Source organism: Strongylocentrotus purpuratus, unplaced genomic scaffold (genome assembly GCF_000002235.5).
Source record: "Strongylocentrotus purpuratus isolate Spur 01 unplaced genomic scaffold, Spur_5.0 spur5_scaffold_14, whole genome shotgun sequence".
Classification (NCBI taxonomy): domain Eukaryota; kingdom Metazoa; phylum Echinodermata; class Echinoidea; order Camarodonta; family Strongylocentrotidae; genus Strongylocentrotus; species Strongylocentrotus purpuratus.
Genome location: NW_022145599.1, coordinates 31,277,908 through 31,298,447, shown reverse-complemented (window position 1 = coordinate 31,298,447; position 20,540 = coordinate 31,277,908). Strand labels below are relative to the sequence as shown.

Below are 20,540 nucleotides of genomic sequence, written 5' to 3'. Positions count from 1 at the left end.
ACTGTGTATAAATATATAAAATCGGATTTCCCGACCAAATTCGTTTGTCATTAAAATGAATTTGTCTTGCATTCAAATTCGACGGTTTTAGTGCTGTCAGGTAGTATCTCGTGTTTATATTCCTTTTTCTAGTTTTCAAATCTGTGAAGTTTTCGTGATAATCTATGTATGTTTCATTCAGGAGCAATGTGCTTCTGTCGCCACTTGGACATCCGATTTGCCGCAACACGATTTTCTGACTTTGCGACGGTGTACTTTTAGCATTCTAATTCATTTGTAACATTCAAATTAGCACTTTGTGCACTTAAATTGATATTCAATATACATTTATCGTTTATTATACACTTTTTATAGGTCATTCTTTTTCTTTCAAGATTGTTTTTTTTTTATGTGTATTTCATCATATTTTATTTTCTAGCATAATATACACTTATATAGTTATTAGATTTATCTGACATTCATCGGCATATAAGTTTGATTGTTAAAAATAAAAAAACGACTTGCATCCCCAATGGCAAATCATGCATTTTAGTTGCATTATTTAAAAACTGTAAAAGTGTGTTGCATTTCTTCCCCCTAACATTTCGAATACGAGTAACAGGTGTTGATTTAAATGATAAAAATGACACCTCGACAAGTGACGATTAATTTGAATGCTAGTTGAGCAGTTTCTAAATCGAATGACAGATCTATCAAACCCTTCGACCAAAATTCCAAATTAAATACAAAAACGATCTGCGCTACTAAACTTATTAAAATGCAAAGTAAATCAATTTGAATGACAAACTCGCAAATTTCGCCGGGATATCTATTATATATAGAGAGAGAAAGCACTGCACACAAAGTATATGACACACTTATGTGGCATCAAAATTTGGTCCACACTTCAAAATGTGTCTTGACATATTTAAAAGATAAGGGCATTTTAAGAGTAATCCTTTTCATGCGACCTGAAAACTATGATATCTTCCCATATAAGAATGAAAATGCTCAGCCTCACAAATTAATTTTCATCTTTACCGGATCTGAACCTTTTACTTAACCAAACCATGAACCTATTACGCTGAATGTTCTTATTAAGTTGCACATAATCAAAAGGCGGCGGGTATCTTTGGAACAAAGAAAGAATCACGTCGAAAGTTCATCCTTATTAGGTCAATGACCAAACTAGCTGCCCTTTCAAAATAATGTAGGATATATGGAACCGATAATTTGTTATTCGTAATTGGAATTTAAAAAAAAATTGTAATCATATTTGTATACGCAATTTTGCTGAGATAGAAAGAGGGAGAGGGAGAGAGAGAGTGATGGCTGGGCGAAGGGGTGTATACCTAAGACAATTCAATTAGCCTCATGTGTCACTTATTGAAATGTGAAACCATTACAAATAAGTAATTCGTAACCCGAACATGATTTCTTTTAAGGATATACAATAGGGTATTGGAATCGCCCTTCAACTGATATTTGAAAGTATAGTTGTAGTCATGTTACAGTGACTATAAACCAGCTTATAATAATTTTAAATTACTTCTTGAAATAATATGTCATTATTGTTTTTTTATGTTTTCATCGTGGTGTAGTTTAAAGAAATCAGACAGTTAAAGTGCACTGTTGTAGCATTGCATGAACAGTATAATTCTGGTTATGACTTTTTTTTTTTTTTTTAATCTTGTAGTGATTTCACAGTCACATTCCATCACGATCACAAAAACTTTCGAAAATCAACCTAAGGTAATTTCAATAAATGCGAATTTATAATGTGCAAAGTGCAGCTTTCTCACTCCTGTCCCTGTCCCTTCTGTCTCTCGCCATCTCTCTCTCTCTCTCTCTCTTTCTTTTGAAAATATTTATTGGAGCATATACCATGAACGATGCGAACAATTGAGGTCACTGGGCAATAACAGGATATTGTAAGTCAATAAACAGATAAGTCCAAGGTTCTCAAATGATCGTGTGGAAAGGTCTCAACTTTTCATACTAGTTTGTCTAAAATGGAGCTGTATACAGTGCTCGACTATGAGCGACTCGCCAAAGAGAAACTGGTTAAAGATGCATGGGAGTATTTCAACTACGGAATGGGACGAAAATGGTGCTTTCAGGATAGCATCGAGGCATTTTCGAGGTATGTCAAACACGATCTCAAAATCCTTCGAGAAATCAACTCGAGGGTTATATCAATATATAGCCTATTGTAGTTTGTAGACTTATATATTCCATCCATGAATGCATGTTTGTTGCACATTTCAGTAGGTGATGAACAAGGCTGTTGAAATTGCCTCATGTTCATTTTTTGGAATTAAGAAATCGTATTTTAATGCGACCAATCTTCTACCGTAGTTATTGAAGACATTTAAAAAAACGGACAAAGGAAAAATAATGTCAGATGGAAATAACACATTTGCAAGTACTTTTGCACCTTCAGCTTTTCCTACATGTTTGTTACATGTTTCAAGTTGAAAGCTTTCCAAGATGTGCTTTCCTCAATAAATACTTTGTAGCATCGGCATGTTGAACAATATGAACAGGTAATGACTGTGGAAAGAAATTGCGAAGTACTGGAAGCCATTAATGATGCAGGAAGTGGGATTAGCCATAGATAGCATGAAATAAACATTCGACCTCCAGGCTCCGCCCCCTCCCAAAGTAAGGCCTTATTTCAGTAAGAGTTGGTCAGTGCACAGATTTGAATAGACAAAATAAAATACGTACAGAACTATATAGCCTAGCTTCCAATGGTTCGGCCTCCAAGGTAAATAATGAGTAGGTCTAATATAGTCATATAGTTTTTCTGCATGTTACCAAATGATTCACTGTTGATGATTGTTCTCGTCATGTCAACAGATATCGAATAAGAAGCCGGGTGCTTCAGGATGTTTCTAAGCGTAGCCTAGCCACAGCAGTTCTTGGTCAGTCCATTCCATATCCAATCTGTATTTCACCTACAGCCTGTCACTTCTTTGCTCATCCTGACGGCGAAGAGGCAACGGCAAAAGGTATCATGTTCAGGCCTACTAAATGGTTTAAAGTTTTAGTACTGAATACTTGACTGCAATGTTCAACGGGTTCTCTTTTATTCATAACACAATTACAAAGACATTACCAAAAATCTCCGCAAGGGCAATTTCATGAAACCATTATATACTTCATGGAAAGGATATTTAGGTTGTGATTATTGATTTGATTGCGCAACATATTTTTATTTATTTAGTGTTGTCTACTTCACGATAATTGTAGTTTTTCCCAATCTTAATGATTACAAATATGTATTGGTTTTATGAGAATGATGAAAACAGTTTCATAAAACTTGTTATCAACAGCATCGATCTGTCACAGATCTATGACATATCTGCTCACAGCCAATCAAATGCAAGGATTTAAGTAGCTTATAATAATTACCGTATCTTGTTATTGATAAAAATAAACTACGACCAGATCCTATGAAATCTTGGTATGCAGGACTTAAACACTTTCTTTTTTAATTCAATGAAGATGGTGAATAATAATTAAGTTGGCAGTTTTCCTTCATTTGAATCTTCAGCTGCAGAAGCTGCAGGAGCCTTGATGGTACTCTCTTGCGATGCAGGCTCTTCCATGGAAGACGTGACCATGGCAGCACCAGGAGGTCTCCGATGGATGGGCATCTATCCCTTTACAGATCGCCAGCTCACAGAATACACCATCCGCAAAGCAGAGAAACTGGGATTCAAGGCACTTGTTGTAACCGTTGATTTCAAATTCAAATTCACATTTATTCGGCAAAAGATAAAAACATCAAAATGAAATCATTACAAATGAAATCATTATAAATAAATACCGGGATTGCTAAAATAAGTTAAAAACTTGTAAACAAGCAACCCCAAACATAAAAACATACAGATACTATACAATACAATAAGATGAAATACGATACAATACAATACAATACAATACAATAATAATAATGTTTCATGCTAACAAAATATATGAATCAATTATGTATTTCAATAAATCAATAAGTGGCAAGTATTGTTCTTTTCAGTTTAAGTTTAAATGCGTTCTGGTTCTTAATACCCTTTAAATAACTTGACATGGAGTTCCATTTGTGAGGACCTTGATATCTAATTGATTTATTTTGCAAAAATGAGTTAGTGAATTTTGGTAGATGGAAGTCATTTTTTTTTCTTGTATTAAAGGAGTGGACATCCGAGTTCAAATGAAAACTGTCATAAAACGTTACTGGTAGCAAATTATTTTGGAGTTTGTACATAAATAATAAAGTCCGTTGAGAAAGAATATCTGGAAGTTTGAGTAAATTTAAGGATTTAAATAATGAAGAGGTGTGCGCCCTGAATGAAGCATTGCAGCACAACCGAACAGCCCGCTTTTGAAGTATGATAAGGGGCTTTAATAAATTATTAGACGTTCTCGCCCAAACTAAATTACAGTACGTTAAGTAAGGATATATGAGAGTGTAGTAAAGAGAAAGCATGGTAGAGGATGGTAGAAAACTTTTGAGCTTATTCATTACACCGACTTGGGACCGAATCTTCCTGGAAATTAATTCAATGTGTTTTGCCCATGTAAGTTTGTTGTCGATGGCAACTCCTAAAAAATTGGCAAATTGTACCTGGTCAATACAGTTACCATCTATTGTCAGATTAACATTTTCAATTAAAGTATCATTTTTTTTACCAAAGTTAAATATCATGAACTTTGTTTTGGTCTGATTAATTTTTAATTTATTTGATGAAAACCAGCTAGCAACCTTTTGAAGTTCAACATTGGCTTCGAAAATTAAGTCTTTCAAATTTTTACCAGAATAGAAGATGTTTGTGTCATCGGCATACAGTACATAATGTAATTTCCTTGAAGACTCAACAATGTCATTTATGAAGAGCAAAAATAATAACGGGCCCAAGATACTACCTTGAGGAACACCTTGCTTCATTAATAGCAATTCAGAGTCAGATTCATTATAATTTACAAATTGTGTTCTATTAGACAGATAACTTTGGAACCATTCCAATGGAATGCCTCTAATTCCATAAAAACTTAATTTTCTTAATAAGATTTTGTGATCCAAACAATCGAATGCCTTGCTAAGGTCTACATACACTCCTAAAGCTATCTCTTTTTTTTCATAAAATTTGTACAAAAGTTCGGATGCAAAAAGTAAAGCTGACTCTGTTGAATAACATTTTCGAAACCCAAACTGTTCCGAAAAAATAATTGAATGCTTATGAAGGAAAGTAGATAATCGATTGTACATTAGTCTTTCTAAAATCTTGGAAAAAGTCGAAAGCAATGATATTGGGCGATAGTTCGATAAATCATGTATATCACCTTTCTTAAATAAAGGTATGACTTTTGAAACTTTCATTGAATCAGGAAATGTTCCCGACATAAATGATAAATTAAACACATGGGTTAAAGGTTCAACAATATAGGAAATTAACTTCTTTATAACGTATGGTGACATATCATCCACCCCACATGAGTGTTTATTTTTCAAGGAAGTGCTGTGCTAGGTATAGTTGGCGCCGTGGCGGAACTATTTGAACAGGACCATGTGTTAAACCATCCCTCCTATCGGTATGTTAACGTTTGCTGCTATCTTATTAACTGCAATTGAAGAACATAAATTATTGTGATCAATTTTTACATACATCATTCTAATATCTGTAGAATAATATTCCTTGTTTTTCCTTTTGCATACAAAGCATGCCTGTCTATGAGGCAGACATTCCATCGGCTCGTGCTGCCAAACAGGAGAGCATCAAAAACCACTTTGAGTACTTGAGGGAGATGCAGTACAACCCGAAAGCCACTTGGGAATACATACGATGGATCAAGAAAGTCACTTCTTTGCCCGTTGTCTGCAAAGGCATACTTACAGGTAATCATTCTGAGGAAATCGGGTCATGCAAAAGTCACCCAACATGATCACAAAGCCTTTAAGGGGGAAGTCTTTGGTTTCGATAGATAGAAGCAGAAAAAAGAGAGGAACAGGTCAGTGAAAGTTTGAGCAAAAATCATTTGAAAACAAAAAATGTATGAATTGTCGAAAGTGCGATCATTCAAATACAAAATATCCAATAATTAAAAAAAAATTAAAGTTCATGAAATTTTCTGTACAGACCAAATTGGAGAGGAGCTCACAAGATACCTCATAGTGTTGCCAATTTGTGTTTCACTGATGACAACTTCAAAAATTCAAATTATCCTTTTTTTTAATTGGATATTGGTCTAACTTTCAATTAGTGGTTTCATCTTTCTGCTTTTATTTGAAGCAAGATAATATCCGGTTGGACTTCCCCTTTAAAAATACCCATAAACATCATCCATTAAGTGTGCAAGCATTACAATGGCGTATCGTATGATTGCTAAGGGCAATGCAAAATGGTATTGAAATAGACCTTGAAGTGTTTCACAAAGATCCTAAGTCGAACTCAACTCTAAGTTGAACTTCAAAGTTATGGAGAGCCATTTGTAGCCTTAAAATAAAATATATTCGAAAGCGAGAAATCAAGTATTTTAGACTTTTTATAAATTCCACGTCAAGAACATGAAATCTCCTTGATACTAGAAAATATGAATGATTTGAGTCAACATTTTATGCCTTTTAAAATAACTTTTACAAAATATTTTCAAATATGCTAACCGCTTTCCATAATTGTTAAGTCTAACTTAGAAACAAGTTCAACTTGGGAGCTTTGTGAAACACCCCTCTTGAGTTGAAGTTGATTCTGTGAAAGTCTTTGTGATCATATTACCAAGAAATACATACGATATGTCATATTGAAAAATGCATGAAAAATATATCCAACAATCATTCAAAGTTTAGGGGGAAAGATGCAAAATACATCATATTTGTTTTTCTTCAAATAGCACATTGTCAAAGAACTTCAAGAAATCAATTGAAAGGCAATTGTTTAAATTTAATTATTGCCTATTGAAATAATGTGTGGATTATGGCACTGTCATGTTCGCACATCTCAATACGTGACGCACAAACATACTGCAATTGCCTTAGAGTGATTCCGTTTGCTATTCTCTGAGGTTGTGTTTTAATATCTGTATAAACAAAACTAAAAAACGGCATCAAATGTTTTTTTTCTTTTTTCCATTAATGTACAGCTGAATCTGCTTCAGATGCTGCAAACGCAGGAGTGGATGGGATTCTTGTTTCAGCACACGGTGGAAGACAGCAGGAAAGCTCACCTGCTCCAGTATGTACATGTAAATCCATGCCTATAATAATATTAATAGTCACATTTGTATCGTGCTTTATACTACGTTTCTAAGTGCTTTGTCTAGTCATTACTATCACCCCTCCCTGGTCATTGAATTATATTTGTTCATACGCACATGATAGTGCACACGATCTTCTCCCTGGGGAGTATTTCAGCCATGCGCCATTTTACAAGTGCACACATGCCAACCTAACCACATTAACGTTCGCATCCTACTGGGTACCCATTTAACATGGAGAGTGGCAAATGTAGAATAATGTCTTGCCAAAGGACGTTATATTGCCTCGGTGGACTCGCAAACCATGTGATCCACAGTCTGGCGACGTATTCACTAGACATCCACACCTCTGCACCTATGTTAGCGGTGATGTACATAGCTCCCAGGGTCTACATGGATGGTGGTGTAAGGACGGGAACTGTTGTCTTTAAGTCTCGTGGGAGAGGCACAAGAGCTGTCGATGCTATCTGTCACAATGAGTTAACACTATTATGGTTGTTACATCTTTTTTGAACAGATCGATGCATTGGCCGAGGTAGTCGAGGCTGTACATGGTCGAGGAGTTGAGGTCTACATGGACGGAGGAGTCAGGACAGGAACTGATGTCTTCAAGGCTCTTGGAAGGGGTGCAAGGGCCGTGTTCCTAGGCAGACCGATCCTGTGGGGACTTGCTTGTCAGGTAAACACCTTGGGGACCTGGGCAAAATTGCATAAAACTTTGCACTGATGGTAACTTTGCCATTGATATGGCATATAACTATATGGCGACATTACTCAACAGGCACTGTCAAATCAAGGTTTCCATGGAAGTTACCATTAGTTGGAAAGTTCCCAACAATGGTAAGTTTCATGTAACAGGGCCCAGGAGTGCAGAGTGTACATTGAGAGGGAATGGACAGAGGCTAGGAGGGGAGCTGGTTCCTCTAAGCTCACTCCATGCACCTTATCTAGTTTCTCCTCTCGGTATTTTTACACGTGCATCGCATCATATTTCACATACACTGGCACATGCAGGAGGTTTCCCGTTTATATCAGTACAAAATAATCTAGCATGCAGTGAGAGTCATGGCCCGCCTGAAACTCACATCTAAACAGTGTTAAATTACATTTTAAACTCATTTTATAAAGGTTAATATCCATGAGACAGTATTAAAAAACTTTGAGCAGTCTTGACAATATTCATTTTGATTTATTATGCCCTTGTTATAGCTCTCCTTTTAATCCTACTCTTTATCATTATGATTTTCATGACAGATGAATGTATCATTGGTACATAATTGATAGGCAGCAAGCAATCATGCATAGATATAGGCCAATGAATGCCACTGGAACACAGTTTTAATGCAGTAAATAAAGTTTAAAGACCCTGTCGGAATTGAAAAATGAAATAGATGAATTATGTACCAACAAAAAAGCCATAGATTACAATCATATGAATCATATGCCATTTTAGTGTTTGCTAGAAGAGTAACAGCTCTCTGAAAACTCGAAATCTAAAGCTTTGAAAATCAGAAGTTATAGACCTAAAAACAAGAATGACTTTGCATTAATTAAGCACGGCTATTTGCCTCAGCTATATAGGCGAGCCGATCAGGTCAACATGTTATGTCGTAACTGTATCTGTAAAAAAATTGACCCCTGTTGCCCCATAATTTGGAGGGTGCGGAATATGAAATTTTAGTTTGCTTTTGTGCAACATCAAAAGGAAAATATTTCTTATTTCTTTATATTTTGATTCTATGTTCATTGATTCGGTTTTTAAATGTACATTAAAATTGAAAGATCAACTCGAAAGAGTGAGAGAGTAAGAGAGAGAGAGAGAGAGAGACCCATTGCTAGTTAGTACGATCACTATACAATGAATTTTGTCTGCTCCTTCAGGGTCCTGAGGGGGTTACAAATGTACTTCAGATTCTTCGCGACCAACTTGACGCAATCCTCGCTTTGGCTGGTAAGACATAATTGTCTTAAATTTATAAATCGTGTGGAACTTCCTGAATTTATTTAAAGACACCAGGGGTAGTTGTCAAGGTTATACATGCAAATTATAATCAGTAATACCTCAGCCACACCACAACCCAGACTCCATATCGACTCCAAAACGACAATTTTGTGGCCAATCCGGGTCATGTCCTCTTTTGATCAGTATGTTGCAGTTCTTTCCATATAAATGAGAACCATAGTATCCATGGTATAACCATGTTTATTTAACAAGTGTAAATTGGTGGTACCAATGCTTACCATGGTTCTTTTCTGCATTATCACGGTATTACCATGGTACAACTGGTAATTGTGGTACTTTTGCTCTACAGTGTGAGTCAAAAAAACAGTTTACACCTAGAAAATTGCTCATTATTTATGAACAGTAAATTATTTTTCATCTTTATATCGAAGAATGTTTCATCCCAAATCGTTTCGTATCATTTTTGTGTGGCATGTGGTCGTGCTTGGAGGAACAGGAGACATTGCTTAAGAGAGTGCAAAAATCGACAAACTGATACCTATATGATGTTTGAATAAGCGATTAGGATATAAGTAACATACCTAACAAAATTAATCATGCCATACATATTAAAACACACACAGAGTCCCACTTAGTCAGTCACAAACACACACGCTCACACGTACACCACCACGCACACACACGCACACTCACACAGAGACACACTTCCGCGCACTCGCACACTCAGATAAATGAAAAATACTCGCCGCCAAGTCATAATTACGTAATGAACATTTCTGTAAAATCGCAAATTTCCAAATAAATATCATAATGCCATGATAAAAGTTTGGTGCATTGAATTGTTTCTCCCAAAGGACTCGGTCAGTCTGCATATAAATGTGTTATGTGAGTGCGTGTATGTGTGTGTGTGTGACTTTGCTTCTGAAAAAAGCATATGCAATGCAATACTTTCAACTCACTCTCTCACTCTCTCACTGTAATACTTTGGCGCAAGTCGATTTTGGCACTGTCGCAAAAAATGCCTCCTGTTCATCCAAGCGTGAACACATACCTCACAAAAATTATACCAAACGATTCGGGATATAACACTCTTTCAAAACATGTATGAAAATAATTTGTTTTTAGCTGACTTTTAAAATAAATGACAATCTTTCGAGTGTAAACTTTTTTTTGACTCACACTGTATATGTAATTGTGTTGTTCTAACAGGTGTCATCATGGACTTAATTTATATAACATGACTGTCGGGTATTATACCTTGTCTTTTTTCTTTTTTTCTCCATAGGTTGTATATCCCCGAACGACATCCCACCTGGAACTGTGGTTCATGAATCATACTATCATATGAACAGAGGGATATCGCAATAACGCAGTAAAATTGCAAAACCGTAGACATATAAAGTTTGAGTACTATGTGATAGCATTTTGTAGAAGGTATTTTATATATATATATTTGTTTAGATAAGATTTGGAATCATCAACAAATAACGTATTGACTCATTCTTGCTGAAAATGACCGTTTATTCATAATATATACACCCCCAAAAAACGAAACCGAGAATTATCGATGTTTTATCATAACTTAATCACAATAATAATTAATAAATGACACATACTATTTGTAAAGCTTAGATCCTCCTCTGTCATTTGATGCAACTTATATGATGCATATTTCACGCATGAGTGATTAAAAGCAATTTGAAGGAAGGAAACCGAAAAGTCATTTGGCGGGCGCTATCTGAATTTCGAAGAAAAATTCCCATTTCTAGAAAGTTCATTTTCGCTCTTTCATATGACATCTAAATCAAGATAAATTTGTTTGTTTAAAGTGATGCTTGCATTTCCATAATTTGATTTAAAAAGTTCGTTTTCACAGAATTGGCAAAAGACTTTACTCCGTTTCATTGACGATCAGACATAGACGAAAGACTTCATGCATGGCTGATTGTCAATGAAACGGAGTTAAAGCTTTTTCCAATTCTGCTTGTTGCTACGGCAGGCAGCCGGTGAAAACGTTTTTTTTCTGGGTCGCACTGTATACTGTGTATAAATATATAAAATCGGATTTCCCGGCCAAATTCGTTTGTCATTAAAATGAATTTGTCTTGCATTCAAATTCGACGGTTTTAGTGCTGTCAGGTTTATCTCGTGTTTATATTCCTTTTTCTAGTTTTCAAATCTGTGAAGTTTTCGTGATAATCTATGTATGTTTCATTCAGGAGCAATGTGCTTCTTTCGCCACTTGGACATCCGATTTGCCGCAACACGATTTTCTGACTTCGCGACGGTGTACTTTTAGCATTCTAATTCATTTGTAACATTCAAATTAGCACTTTGTGCACTTAAATTGATATTCAATATACATTTATCATTTATTATACACTTTTTATAGGTCATTCTTTTTCTTTCAAGATTGTTTTTTTTCATGTGGATTTCATCATATTTTATTTTCTAGCATAATATACACTTATATAGTTATTAGATTTATCTGACATTCATCGGCATATAAGTTTGATTGTTAAAAATTAAAAAACGACTTGCATCCCCAATGGCAAATCATGCATTTTAGTTGCATTATTTAAAAACTGTAAAAGTGTGTTGCATTTCTTCCCCCTAACATTTCGAATACGAGTACAGGTGTTGATTTAAATGATAAAAATGACACCTCGACAAGTGACGATTAATTTGAATGCTAGTTGAGCAGTTTCTAAATCGAATGACAGATCTATCAAACCCTTCGACCAAAATTCCAAATTAAATACAAAAACGATCTGCGCTACTAAACTTATTAAAATGCAAAGTAAATCAATTCGAATGACAAACTCGCGAATTTCGCCGGGATATCCTATATTTATAGAGAGAAAGCACTGCTCACAGATATGTGGCATCAAGATTTGGTCCACACTTCAAAATGTGTCTTGACATATTTAAAAGATAAGGGCATTTTAAGAGTAATCCTTTTCATGCGACCTGAAAACTATGATAACTTCCCATATAAGAATGAAAATGCTCACAAATTAATTTTCATCTTTACCGGATCTGAACCTTTTACTTAACCAAACCATGAACCTATTACGATGAATGTTCTCATTAAGTTGCACATAATCAAAAGGCGGCGGGTATCTTTGGAACAAAGAAAGAATCACGTCGAAAGTCCATCCTTAAGTAATAGGTCCATGACCAAACTAGCTGCCCTTTCAAAATAATGTAGGATATATGGAACCGATAATTTGTTATTCATAATTGGAATTTAAAAAGAATTTGTCATTTGTATACGCAATTTTGCTGAGATAGAAAGAGGGAGAGGGAGAGAGAGAGAGTGATGGCTGGGTGGAGGGGTGTATACCTAAGACAATTCAATTGGCCTCATGTGTCACTTATTGAAATGTGAAACCATTACAAATAAGTAATTCGTAGCCGAACACGATTTCTTTTAAGGATATACAATAGGGTATTGGAATCGCCCTTCAACTGATATTTGAAAGTATAGTTGTAGTCATGTTACAGTGACTATAAACCAGCTTATAATAATTTTAAATTACTTCTTGAAATAATATGTCATTATTGTTTTTTTATGTTTTCATCGTGGTGTAGTTTAAAGAAATCAGACAGTTAAAGTGCACTGTTGTAGCATTGCATGAACAGTATAATTCTGGTTATGACTTTTTTTTATAAATCTTGTAGTGATTTCACAGTCACATTCCATCACGATCACAAAAACTTTCGAAAATCAACCTAAGGTAATTTCAATAAATGCGAATTTATAATGTGCAAAGTGCAGCTTTCTCACTCCTGTCCCTGTCCCTTCTGTCTCTCGCCATCTCTCTCTCTCTCTCTCTCCCTCTCTCTCTTTCTTTTGAAAATATTTATAGGAGCATATACCATGAACGATGCGAACAATTGAGGTCACTGGGCAATAACAGGATATTGTAAGTGAATAAACAGATAAGTCCAAGGTTCTCAAATGATCGTGTGGAAAGGTCTCAACTTTTCATACTAGTTTGTCTAAAATGGAGCTGTATACAGTGCTCGACTATGAGCGACTCGCCAAAGAGAAACTGGTTAAAGATGCATGGGAGTATTTTAACTACGGAATGGGACGAAAGTGGTGCTTTCAGGATAGCATCGAGGCATTTTCGAGGTATGTCAAACACGATCTCAAAATCCTTCGAGAAATCAACTCGAGGGTTATATCAATATATAGCCTATTGTAGTTTGTAGACTTATATATTCCATCCATGAATGCAGGTTGGTTGCACATTTCAGTAGGTGATGAACAAGGCTGTTGAAATTGCCTCATGTTCATTTTTTGGAATTAAGAAATCGTATTTTAATGCGACCAATCTTTTACCGTAGTTATTGAAGACACTTTAAAAAAACGGACAAAGGAAAAATAATGTCAGATGGAAATAACACATTTGCAAGTACTTTTGCACCTTCAGCTTTTCCTACATGTTTGTTACATGTTTCAAGTTGAAAGCTTTCCAAGATGTGCTTTCCTCAATAAATACATTGTAGCATCGGCATGTTGAACAATATGAACAGGTAATGACTGTGGAAAGAAATTGCGAAGTACTGGAAGCCATTAATGATGCTGGAAGTGGGATTAGCCATAGATAGCATGAAATAAACATTCGACCTCCAGGCTCCACCCCCTCCCAAAGTAAGGCCTAATTTCAGTAAGAGTTGGTCAGTGCACAGATTTGAATAGACAAAATAAAATACGTACAGAACTATATAGCCTAGCTTCCAATGGTTCGGCCTCCAAGGTAAATAATGAGTAGGTCTAATATAGTCATATAGTTTTTCTGCATGTTACCAAATGATTCACTGTTGATGATTGTTCTCGTCATGTCAACAGATATCGAATAAGAAGCCGGGTGCTTCAGGATGTTTCTAAGCGTAGCCTAGCCACAGCAGTTCTTGGTCAGTCCATTCCATATCCAATCTGTATTTCACCTACAGCCTGTCACTTCTTTGCTCATCCTGACGGCGAAGAGGCAACGGCAAAAGGTATCATGTTCAGGCCTACTAAATGGTTTAAAGTTTTAGTACTGAATACTTGACTGCAATGTTCAACGGGTTCTCTTTTATTCATAACATAATTACAAAGACATTACCAAAAATCTCCGCAAGGGCAATTTCATGAAACCATTATATACTTCATGGAAAGGATATTTAGGTTGTGATTATTGATTTGATTGCGCAACATATTTTTATTTATTTAGTGTTGTCTACTTCACGATAATTGTAGTTTTTCCAAATCTTAATGATTACAAATATGTATTGGTTTTATGAGAATGATGAAAACAGTTTCATAAAACTTGTTATCAACAGCATCGATCTGTCACAGATCTATGACATATCTGCTCACAGCCAATCAAATGCAAGGATTTAAGTAGCTTATAATAATTATCGTATCTTGTTATTGATAAAAATAAACTACGACCAGATCCTATGAAATCTTGGTATGCAGGACTTAAACACTTTCTTTTTTAATTCAATGAAGATGGTGAATAATAATTAAGTTGGCAGTTTTCCTTCATTTGAATCTTCAGCTGCAGAAGCTGCAGGAGCCTTAATGGTACTCTCTTGCGATGCAGGCTCTTCCATGGAAGACGTGACCATGGCAGCACCAGGAGGTCTCCGATGGATGGGCATCTATCCCTTTACAGATCGCCAGCTCACAGAATACACCATCCGCAAAGCAGAGAAACTGGGATTCAAGGCACTTGTTGTAACCGTTGATTCACCTGTGCTAGGTATAGTTGGCGCCGTGGCGGAACTATTTGAACAGGACCATGTGTTAAACCATCCCTCCTATCGGTATGTTAACGTTTGCTGCTATCTTATTAACTGCAATTGAAGAACATATTGTGATCAATTTTTACATACATCATTCTAATATCTGTAGAATAATATTCCTTGTTTTTCCTTATGCATACAAAGCATGCCTGTCTATGAGGCAGACATTCCATCGGCTCGTGCTGCCAAACAGGAGAGCATCAAAAACCACTTTGAGTACTTGAGGGAGATGCAGTACAACCCGAAAGCCACTTGGGAATACATACGATGGATCAAGAAAGTCACTTCTTTGCCCGTTGTCTGCAAAGGCATACTTACAGGTAATCATTCTGAGGAAATCGGGTCATGCAAAAGTCACCCAACATGATCACAAAGCCTTTAAGGGGGAAGTCTTTGGTTTCGATAGATAGAAGCAGAAAAAAAGAGAGGAACAGGTCAGTGAAAGTTTGAGCAAAAATCATTTGAAAACAAAAAATGTATGAATTGTCTAAAGTGCGATCATTCAAATACAAAATATCCAATAATTAAAAACAAAAATTAAAGTTCATGAAATTTTCTGTACAGACCAAATTGGAGAGGAGCTCACAAGATACCTCATAGTGTTGCCAATTTGTGTTTCACTGATGACAACTTCAAAAATTCAAATTATCCTTTTTTTTAATTGGATATTGGTCTAACTTTCAATTAGTGGTTTCATCTTTCTGCTTTTATTTGAAGCAAGATAATATCCGGTTGGACTTCCCCTTTAAAAATACCCATAACCATCATCCATTGAGTGTGCAAGCATTACAATGGCGTATCGTATGATTGCTACAGGCTATACAAAATGGTATTGAAATAGACCTTGCAGTGTTTCACAAAGATCCTAAGTCGAACTCAACTCTAAGTTGAACTTCAAAGTTATGGAGAGCCATTTGTAGCCTTGAAATAAAATATATTCGAAAGCGAGAAATCAAGTATTTTAGACTTTTTATAAATTCCACGTCAAGAAGATGAAATCTCCTTGATACTAGAAACTATGAATGATTTGAGTCAACATTTTATGCCTTTAAAAATAACTTTTACAAAATATTTTCAAATATGCTAACCGCTTTCCATAATTGTTAAGTCTAACTTAGAAACAAGTTCAACTTGGGAGCTTTGTGAAACACCCCTCTTGAGTTGAAGTTGATTCTGTGAAAGTCTTTGTGATCATATTACCAAGAAATACATACAATATGTCATATTGAAAAGTGCATGAAAAATATATCCAACAATCATTCAAAGTTTAGGGGGAAAGATGCAAAATACATCATATTTGTTTTCTTCAAATAGCACATTGTCAAAGAATTTCAAGAAATCAATTGAAAGGCAATTGTTTAAACTTAATTATTGCCTATTGAAATAATGTGTGGATTATGGCACTGTCATGTTCGCACATTTCAATACGTGACGCACAAACATACTGCAATTGCCTTAGAGTGATTCCGTTTGCTATTCTTTGAGGTTGTGTTTTAATATCTGTATAAACAAAACTAAAAAACGGCATCAAATGTTTTTTTCTTTTTTCCATTAATGTACAGCTGAATCTGCTTCAGATGCTGCAAACGCAGGAGTGGATGGGATTCTTGTTTCAGCACACGGTGGAAGACAGCAGGAAAGCTCACCTGCTCCAGTATGTACATGTAAATCCATGCCTATAATAATATTAATAGTCACATTTGTATCGTGCTTTATACTACGTTTGTCATTACTATCACCCCTCCCTGGTCATTGGATTATATTTGTTCATTCGCACATGATAGTTCACACGATCTTCTCCCTGGAGAGTATTTCAGCCAGGCGTTATTTTACAAGTGCACACATGCCAACCTAACCACATCGACGTTCGCATTCTACTGGGCACCAATTTAACATGTAGAGTGGAAAATGTAGAATAATGTCTTGCCAAAGGACGTTATATTGCCTCGGTGGACTTGAACCGCAAACCATGTGATCCACAGTCTGGCGACGTATTCACTAGACATCCACACCTCTACACCTATGTTAGCGGTGATGTACATAGCTCTCAGGGTCTACATGGATGGTGGTGTAAGGACGGGAACTGTTGTCTTTAAGTCTCGTGGGAGAGGCACAAGAGCTGTCGATGTTATCTGTCACAATGAGTTAACACTATTATGGTTGTTACATCTTTTTTGAACAGATCGATGCATTGGCCGAGGTAGTTGAGGCTGTACATGGTCGAGGAGTTGAGGTCTACATGGACGGAGGAGTCAGGACAGGAACTGATGTCTTCAAGGCTCTTGGAAGGGGTGCAAGGGCCGTGTTCCTAGGCAGACCGATCCTGTGGGGACTTGCTTGTCAGGTAAAAACCTTGGGGACCTGGGCAAAATTGCATAAAACTTTGCACTGATGGTAACTTTGCCATTGATATGGCATATAACTATATGGCGACATTACTCAACAGGCACTGTCAAATCAAGGTTTCCATGGAAGTTACCATTAGTTGGAAAGTTCCCAACAATGGTAAGTTTCATGTAACAGGGCCCAGGAGTGCAGAGTGTACATTGAGAGGGAATGGACAGAGGCTGGGAGGGGAGCTGGTTCCTCTAAGCTCACTCCATGCACCTTATCTAGTTTCTCCTCTCGGTATTTTTACACGTGCATCGCATCATATTTCACATACACTGGCACATGCAGGAGGTTTCCCGTTTATATCAGTACACAATAATCTAGCATGCAGTGAGAGTCATGGCCCGCCTGAAACTCACATCTAAACAGTGTTAAATTACATTTTAAACTCATTTTATAAAGGTTAATATCCATGAGACAGTATTAAAAAACTTTGAGCAGTCTTGACAATATGCATTTTGATATATCATGCCCTTGTTATAGCTCTCCTTTTAATCCTACTCTTTATCATTATGATTTTCATGACAGATGAATGTATCATTGGTACATAATTGTGAATTTGCAGATTGCTTCTATTAATTAGGCATATATAGCAATGTACAATCTTGTTTTACCACAATTCGGAAAAAGAGTATATGAATTTAGGCTCTGATAGGCAGCAAGCAATATTGCATAGATATAGGCCAATGAATGCCACTGGAACACAATTTTAATGCAGTAAATAAAGTTTAAAGACCCTGTCGGAATTGAAAAATGAAATAGATGAATTATGTACCAACAAAAAAGCCATAGATTACAATCATATGAATCGTATGCCATTTTAGTGTTTGCTAGAAGAGTAACAGCTCTCTGAAAACTCGAAAATCTAAAGCTTTGAAAATCAGAAGTTATTGACCTAAAAACAAGAATGACTTTGCATTAATTAAGCACGGCTATTTGCCTCAGCTATATAGGCGAGCCGATCAGGTCAACACGTTATGTCGTATCTGTATCTGTAAAAAAATTGACCCCTGTTGCCTCATAATTTGGAGGGTGCGGAATATGAAATTTTAGTTTGCTTTTGTGCAACATCAAAAGGAAAATATTTCTTATTTCTTTATATTTTGATTCTATGTTCATTGATTCGGTTTTTAAATGTACATTAAAATTGAAAGATCAACTAGAAAGAGTGAGAGAGTAAGAGAGAGACCCATTGCTAGTTAGTACGATCACTATACAATGAATTTTGTCTGCTTCTTCAGGGTCCTGAGGGGGTTACAAATGTACTTCAGATTCTTCGCGACCAACTTGACGCAATCCTCGCTTTGGCTGGTAAGACATAATTGTCTTAAATTTATAAATCGTGTGAAACTTCCTGAATTTATTTAAAGACACCAGGGGTAGTTGTCAAGGTTATACATGCAAGTTATAATCAGTAATACCTCAGCCACTCCACAACCCAGACTCCATATCGACTCCAAAACGACAATTTTGTGGCCAATCCGGGTCATGTCCTTTTTTGATCAGTATGTTGCAGTTCTTTCCATATAAACGAGAACCATAGTACCCATGGTATAACCATGTTTATTTAACAAGGGTAAATTGGTGGTAACAATGCTAACCATGGTTCTTTTCTGCATTATCACGGTATTACCATGGTACAACTGGTAATTGTGGTACTTTTGCTCTACAGTGTGAGTCAAAAAAACAGTTTACACCTAGAAAATTCTTCATTATTTATGAACAGTAAATTATTTTTCATCTTTATATCGAAGAATGTTTCATCCCAAATCGTTTCGTATCATTTTTGTGTGGCATGTGGTAGTGCTTGGATGAACAGGAGACATTGTTTAAGAGAGTGCAAAAATCGACAAACTGATACCTATATGATGTTTGAATAAACGATTAGGATATAAGTAACATACCTAACAAAATTAATCATGCCATACATATTAAAACACACACAGAGTCCCACTCAGTCAGTCACAAACACACACGCTCACACGTACACAAGCACGCACACACACGCACACTCACACAGAGACACACTTCCGCGCACTCGCACACTCAGATAAATGAAACATACTCGCCGCCAAGTCATTATTACGTAATGAACATTTCTGTAAAATCGCAAATTTCCAAATAAATATCATAATGCCATGATAAAAGTTTGGTGCATTGAATTGTTTCTCCCAACGGACTCGGTCAGTCTGCATCTAAATGTGTTATGTGAGTGCGTGTGTGTGTGTGTGTGACTTTGCTTCTGAAAAAAGCATATGCAATGCAATACTTTCAACTCACTCTCTCACTCTCTCACTTTAATACTTTGGCGCAAGTCGATTTTGGCACTGTCGCAAAAAATGCCTCCTGTTCATCCAAGCGTGAACACATACCTCACAAAAATTATACCAAACGATTCGGGATATAACACTCTTGCAAAACATGTATGAAAATCATTTGTTTTTAGCTGACTTTTAAAATAAATGACAATCTTCCGAGTGTAAACTTTTTTTCACTCACACTGTATATGTAATTGTGTTGTTCTAACAGGTGTCATCATGGACTTAATTTATATAACATGACTGTCGGGTATTATACCTTGTCTTTTTTCTTTTCTTCTCCATAGGTTGTATATCCCCGAACGACATCCCACCCGGAACTGTGGTTCATGAATCATACTATCATATGAACAGAGGGATATCGCAATAACGCAGTAAAATTGCAAAACCGTAGACATATAAAGTTTGAGTACTATGTGATAGCATTTTGTAGAAGGTATTTTATATAGTTGTTTAGATAAGATTTGGAATCATCAACAAATAACGTATTGACTCATTCTTGCTGAAAATGACCGTTTATTCATAATATATACACCCCCAAAAAACGAAACCGAGAATTATCGATGTTTTATCATAACTTAATCACAATAATAATTAATAAATGACACATACTATTTGTAAAGCTTAGATCCTCCTCTGTCATTTGATGCAACTTATATGATGCATATTTCACGCATGAGTGATTAAAAGCAATTTGAAGGAAGGAAACCGAAAAGTCATTTGGCGGGCGCTATCTGAATTTCTAGAAAAATTCCCATTTCTAGAAAGTTCATTTTCGCTCTTTCATATGACATCTAAATCAAGATAAATTTGTTTGTTTAAAGTGATGCTTG

The 20,540-nt window shown here is 36.0% G+C and overlaps 3 protein-coding genes across 3 annotated transcripts; all 3 read left to right on the top strand.

Moving 5' to 3' along the window:
- The first annotated feature begins 1,991 nt into the window (after positions 1-1,991).
- Positions 1,992-5,019, top strand: LOC115923844 (peroxisomal (S)-2-hydroxy-acid oxidase GLO5-like). Its single transcript, XM_030985220.1, has 4 exons — positions 1,992-2,122; positions 2,842-2,993; positions 3,539-3,717; positions 4,981-5,019. The coding sequence occupies exons 1-4, from the start codon at positions 1,992-1,994 to the stop codon at positions 5,017-5,019; spliced, it is 501 nt and encodes a 166-aa protein (XP_030841080.1).
- Positions 5,020-5,509: 490 nt separating this feature from the next.
- Positions 5,510-10,702, top strand: LOC584548 (hydroxyacid oxidase 1-like). The gene is made up of 6 exons (XM_030984725.1): positions 5,510-5,571; positions 5,700-5,875; positions 7,117-7,208; positions 7,748-7,909; positions 9,112-9,181; positions 10,479-10,702. The coding sequence occupies exons 2-6, from the start codon at positions 5,701-5,703 to the stop codon at positions 10,559-10,561; spliced, it is 582 nt and encodes a 193-aa protein (XP_030840585.1). The 5' UTR covers positions 5,510-5,571; position 5,700; the 3' UTR covers positions 10,562-10,702.
- A 4,070-nt stretch (positions 10,703-14,772) lies between these two features.
- LOC115923843 (hydroxyacid oxidase 1-like) lies at positions 14,773-20,209 on the top strand. Its single transcript, XM_030985219.1, has 6 exons — positions 14,773-15,019; positions 15,143-15,318; positions 16,561-16,652; positions 17,181-17,342; positions 18,631-18,700; positions 19,995-20,209. Exons 1-6 carry the CDS (start codon positions 14,775-14,777, stop codon positions 20,075-20,077), a joined length of 828 nt encoding a protein of 275 aa, XP_030841079.1. The 5' UTR covers positions 14,773-14,774; the 3' UTR covers positions 20,078-20,209.
- Positions 20,210-20,540: the final 331 nt, after the last annotated feature.

What these genes read in the sequence shown, in the direction of transcription:
- LOC115923844 (XM_030985220.1), top strand. Translation starts at nt 1,992, where the DNA reads ATGGAGCTGTATACAGTGCTCGACTATGAGCGACTCGCCAAAGAGAAA. An exon ending in AGCATCGAGGCATTTTCGAG is followed by an intron (nt 2,123 to 2,841) that starts GTATGTCAAACA and finishes TCATGTCAACAG; the next exon opens with ATATCGAATAAGAAGCCGGG. An exon ending in TGGGATTCAAGGCACTTGTT is followed by an intron (nt 3,718 to 4,980) that starts GTAACCGTTGAT and finishes GTGTTCTATTAG; the next exon opens with ACAGATAACTTTGGAACCAT.
- LOC115923843 (XM_030985219.1), top strand. Translation starts at nt 14,775, where the DNA reads ATGGTACTCTCTTGCGATGCAGGCTCTTCCATGGAAGACGTGACCATG. An exon ending in CTGCAAAGGCATACTTACAG is followed by an intron (nt 15,319 to 16,560) that starts GTAATCATTCTG and finishes ATTAATGTACAG; the next exon opens with CTGAATCTGCTTCAGATGCT. An exon ending in TGTGGGGACTTGCTTGTCAG is followed by an intron (nt 17,343 to 18,630) that starts GTAAAAACCTTG and finishes CTGCTTCTTCAG; the next exon opens with GGTCCTGAGGGGGTTACAAA.
- LOC584548 (XM_030984725.1), top strand. Translation starts at nt 5,701, where the DNA reads ATGCCTGTCTATGAGGCAGACATTCCATCGGCTCGTGCTGCCAAACAG. An exon ending in CTGCAAAGGCATACTTACAG is followed by an intron (nt 5,876 to 7,116) that starts GTAATCATTCTG and finishes ATTAATGTACAG; the next exon opens with CTGAATCTGCTTCAGATGCT. An exon ending in TGTGGGGACTTGCTTGTCAG is followed by an intron (nt 7,910 to 9,111) that starts GTAAACACCTTG and finishes CTGCTCCTTCAG; the next exon opens with GGTCCTGAGGGGGTTACAAA.